The sequence below is a fragment of the Panicum virgatum genome, chromosome 9N, assembly GCF_016808335.1.
Source record: "Panicum virgatum strain AP13 chromosome 9N, P.virgatum_v5, whole genome shotgun sequence".
Lineage (NCBI taxonomy): Eukaryota > Viridiplantae > Streptophyta > Magnoliopsida > Poales > Poaceae > Panicum > Panicum virgatum.
This window is the reverse complement of record NC_053153.1, coordinates 57,878,356-57,882,880: the sequence shown is the minus strand read 5'-3', so window position 1 is coordinate 57,882,880 and position 4,525 is coordinate 57,878,356. Positions and strand designations below refer to the sequence as shown.

The 4,525-nt window shown below is 55.0% G+C and overlaps 1 protein-coding gene across 1 annotated transcript; it reads right to left on the bottom strand.

The window, feature by feature from the left end:
* Positions 1-749: 749 nt before the first annotated feature.
* Positions 750-4,525, bottom strand: LOC120689166. Its single transcript, XM_039971489.1, has 2 exons — positions 3,388-4,525; positions 750-2,252 (listed from the first exon to the last, which is right to left on the bottom strand). The coding sequence occupies exons 1-2, from the start codon at positions 4,058-4,060 to the stop codon at positions 907-909; spliced, it is 2,019 nt and encodes a 672-aa protein (XP_039827423.1). The 5' UTR covers positions 4,061-4,525; the 3' UTR covers positions 750-906.

Genomic DNA, 4,525 nt, shown 5'->3' with positions numbered 1-4,525 from the left:
GCGGTTTGACCGGTCGAGACACTGTGGCCAGTCCGGCAGGGACCGACCGGTCTGACCGGTTTAGGAGGAGTTCGACTGTAATTATAGTTTTTGATAGATTTAGATCTGTAATAGAATTCCTTACGGGATAAGTCCATCCCACCCTATAAATATAATGGGTCACGACCGATTGAGTATATACAATCGATCAAAATCAATATAACTTCTACTTTTTATCGTCTTTATATTTTCTCCAAACCATAGCTTTTTCAACCTTCATATGCTGTTCTTCCTTCGTCTATGCGACGTCTGAAGACGTTCTAGGTGGCCTGCCGATTTTAGAACAACCCTACATGCGCCTGCCCTGACGGGGTCCCTCCCGGGCGGGCGTTCACCCCGGCGACCGGTCTGACCGGTCTCTTAGACCGGTCTGACCATTCCACATAGGAGGAGCTGCAGCGAGCTCTTTCTCGCGCCGCACGACGTAGTGCGTTCGTTTATTGACCGTAAAAGGCGTCAACAATTAGTTTTCTCAATAATAAAGCACAAAGTTTAATACACCTGCTTAGAAAGGGGGGAGAGAGCATGTTTGTGAAGAATAGAGACTGCGTTTAATTCCCAAAAAAATTTGCGCAGTATCTGTCACAGTTGAAAAAAATAACTAATTATATAGTCTAACTTATTCCTACAAAATGAATCTAATTATGCTAATTAATTTATGATTAGACATTAATTGTTAAATAATAATGAAATGTGCTACAGTAGCCAAATCCAAACTTTTTCACCCATTAAACACCCTCAGAATGGCGTGGAGGGATCCAGAAAATGCAGGGAAAGGCAATCCCTGGTGGGATCTTATGTTCGTGTATACTGATTTTAAAAACTGCCGTATACGTCAACAAATGGATTGGAAAATCCAAGTCGCGTTCATCTCGAAAACAACCTGCTGCGACTACGATGGGAGCGTCCGGGAGCGTCCGTATATGCGGCAGAATGGTCCACGGCGGCTACTTTTATTTTCCGCCCTAACGAGCCATGGGGCGTGAACAGGAGCCCGAGCTTCAGGTGCGGCGCGTCTCTCGACGAAGCTGCTCGGCCTTCAGCGATCGCCCTCCTCCTCTGCGTGTTGTCCTCGGACAGGGGGATCTGGCACTGCCAGTACACCTCGATCACTGACTCCAGAGACACTTCTGGTAGCCCCATGGCGCCCGTGTCGCCTTCGCAGGGCGGCTCTGCGCGATGCTGATGGCTGCTGCAGCAGAGCGGGTCCGGGCGGAAGCACTGGCTCATGTCTCGGTGGATGCTGTTCCAGTGCTCCTTGTGGGTGGAGTCGGCGTAGGGCACCCAGGAGAAGTCCTGCGTCGGCAGGCTCGCGAGCTCCCTGGCCGCGGCCTCGGCCGTGGACCTGAAGTGGGGCGTGACCAGCAGCTGCAGGCACTTGATGGTGGTCCCGACGATGTCCGTGCTCTCCGAGAGCCGGAGCATCGAGCTGATGCACAGGTTCTTCTCCGGCGCGTCGGAGTCCTCGCTGATGAAGATGAGCTTCGCCTCTACCCCGCGGCCTTCCAGGGATATGGGACGGACGCAGAACAGGTGGTACTGGCTGCCACAGACCAGCCGGTACCGGAGCTCGTCGCCGGCGGCGATGAGCGGGTCGAAGAACGCGTACCGCCGCGGCGTGCCGCCGAGCTCCACGAACCTCAGGAACTCCGCGGCGCCGTCCGCGTACCACTCGAACCGCCGGACTGCGGGGCCGCTCCAGCCGCGCCCGTCGTCGTCGCCGCCGCCGCCGCCGCCGAGGATGCCGGAACCGGAGGAGAGGAACGACCTGGCGGCGTGGGCGAGCCGCGCGGGGAAGGACGCGCCCCTCGCCGCCCGCCGCCTCTCCACGTCCTCCACGGCGCGCCGCTTGCACCGGCGCGGCGCGTCGTCGCACTCCCGGGCGGCGCGCTTGAGCTTGCAGCGCCACCGGAGCAACGACGCGTCGCTGATCCGCCACTTGTCGGAGGTCTCGAGCGCCGCCTCCAGCTTGATGTGCGCCATCTCCAGCCGCTCCAGGCGCTCCTCCTCGCTCGGCCTCCGCTCCTGCCTCTGCATGTCGAGGACGCTGGACACGATCTGGGTCACAATCCCCTCGGCCACCGCGGAACTCACGATCTCCGCCATTAGTCGGACTCTGGAACGAACTAGCGATGATCGTAAGACTGCACGAGCTCGACTGATGTCATCGAAGATGTGAAGAGTGTGTATAGGGAGATTATTTAAGAAGAAACACCATTAAGGAAATTAACATAGACCAGAGTTCAGGTCTATGAGACAAGCGGCGGTGACTTGAATAAGTGGACTCTGACGAAGAACAACGAGCGAGAGCTGTCGCCTGTTGGTCCAAGAATATTTGCCAAAAGACATGAGACATCAATGATGTAGGTTAGGTAGAAACTCTATAATGGTATGAGAAAGCAGGTGCCGTCCTACTTTGCACGTTGTTCACGACTTCACGTAGCCTTGCGTTCTTGTATTTCTGTTTTGTTCAAATAAACTCTAGGACCACATCTCATATGCATGTCTATCAATATCACTTGCTTGCAATGATGCAAATAGCGGGCTATAACATTTAGCGGCGAACTCCTCTAGAGGCTATAGTTTATTCATAATTTGTTACAATGATGGCTTATTAGATTCGTTTCGTGAATTAACATTCATCTATATAAAAAAAATTTATAAATAAATTTTATTTGATACTTCTAAATGATAAAATTTATTTTGATGTGATAGGATCTAAAAAAACGTCATGTGAACCAAACAGCACCTCTCATGTAGGGATTTTGGCCGCTGCTAGCCTGCCACCACTTTCCAATGCTTTCCTTTCACTTTGTCCCTACTAGTAGGCAGTAGCTGATTTTATTTGATATATACTCTTGTAAACAGAAACAAACAAAAGAAATGTGCAAATTCGGTCTGCTCATTCGAAAAAATCATATGTTTTCGTACAGTCAGTGAATGAAAATAAAGTTTTTGTCCAGAAGATAGTGTATTACTTTTGTAATTCTTGGATTTGATGATTATTTTAGCAAATGCTAGCTAGATGAATTAGTATTAGAAAAATAAAAAATTCTCGTTAGAACCGCCTGAATGGCTACGCCAAAACTCCAAAGAGGTAGCCGGACTTCCCGTGTCCACAAGTCCTCTACAACACGGCACACCGGACACGCCGGATTTGACCATAGACTCGCTGAACCATCATCCACGTTCTACAAGTTGGCCCCTAAAATTGCTTCCTTTCCGGCAGATCCGAACGTCAAATGGGGTGACTGTGACCAAGGCTAGCTCCAGCCAGATCGAGCCTCCTGTGATCTGTTTCTGACGACTTGACTGAACCCGATCGATCGTGTGCTACCTCCGTTGTTCATACCAGGAGGAGCAATTTCTTCCCGGACGCCCTGCGCTTGCCGTAACCGCGGCAAGGCTTGCTGCTTCCCATCCAAACCTCCGCCAGGCTCCCCGATCCACCAGCGGCCCCCAGGAAACAGTGCCGAGCTCCGGCTCCCCGCAGCATGCCGTCGCCGAGCTCCCCGACGGCGGGGCCGAGCAGCCTCCGCTTCCGCGGCGCAGCGTTGAACTCCACGCACCTGAGGAACTCGGCGGCGCCGTCGGCCAGCCTCTCGAACCTCTGCACGGCGGCGCGGGCGCGGGAGGCCTCGTCCCCGCGGCCGCGGCGGGCGAGCGCCAGGAGCGCCGAGACGAAGCACAGGACGGCGTGCGCGACGCGCCCCGGAAGCGGCGCCCGCGCCAGCCGCTCCCGGGCGGCCTCCTCCTGCAGCTCCCGGAGCTTCCACCGGTGCAGCGCGGCGTCGCACTCGCCCGCGGCGCGGCGCAGGCGGCGGCGCCACCGGAGCAGGGGCGCGTCCGCGGCGCGCCACCGCGCGGACACCTCCAGCGCGGCCTCCATCCGGATGTGCGCCATCTCCAGCCGCTCGACGCACTCCCGCGCGCTCAGCCGGTCCCGGTGCCTGCTGAGGAGGAAGGAGGAGGTCCGGCTGACCACCTCGCCGACGACGATGGACCCGACCATCTCCGCCATCGCTGCGATGGGGTTCCTTGACTGCCCTCGCCGGCTACAGATGTGACCACATCGGCAGTCGGGACGATCGGAATCGGAGGCGATGAGGACAGCCAAGGGAGGAGGTGGTTGGAGGTGTGCTGCTGGACTGGTCAGAGGCTCAGAGCTCAGGCCATGGGTGATGAAGAAACCGTCCAAACCGGAGCAAATGGAGGCGCTCACAAATAGTGTGACGGCGACTGGCCGCCGGTGCGTTGCACGAATGCGAAGAGCAGCAGAACTTGGTTGACCAGCTGGCAACTGACCAAGTCTTTGCCGCGTTAATTTTTTTAGGGGGTGTGCCAACTTTACTCAAACAGCGTAGCCACTACAAACTCTATCAGGAGGATAAAAAAACCAAACATGTCTTCCTAATGATTCATAAATCGAGCTTCTAGCTAAAGCATGGGCATCAGTGTTCGACGCCCTCCCTTCATAGGCAACTTC

Coding starts and splice junctions, on each gene's coding strand:
- LOC120689166 (XM_039971489.1), bottom strand. CDS start 4,060: ATGGCGGAGATGGTCGGGTCCATCGTCGTCGGCGAGGTGGTCAGCCGG. Junction 2,253..3,387: donor GAAATTGCTCCTCCTGGTAT/GAACAACGGAGG, acceptor TTCCTTAATGGT/GTTTCTTCTTAAATAATCTC.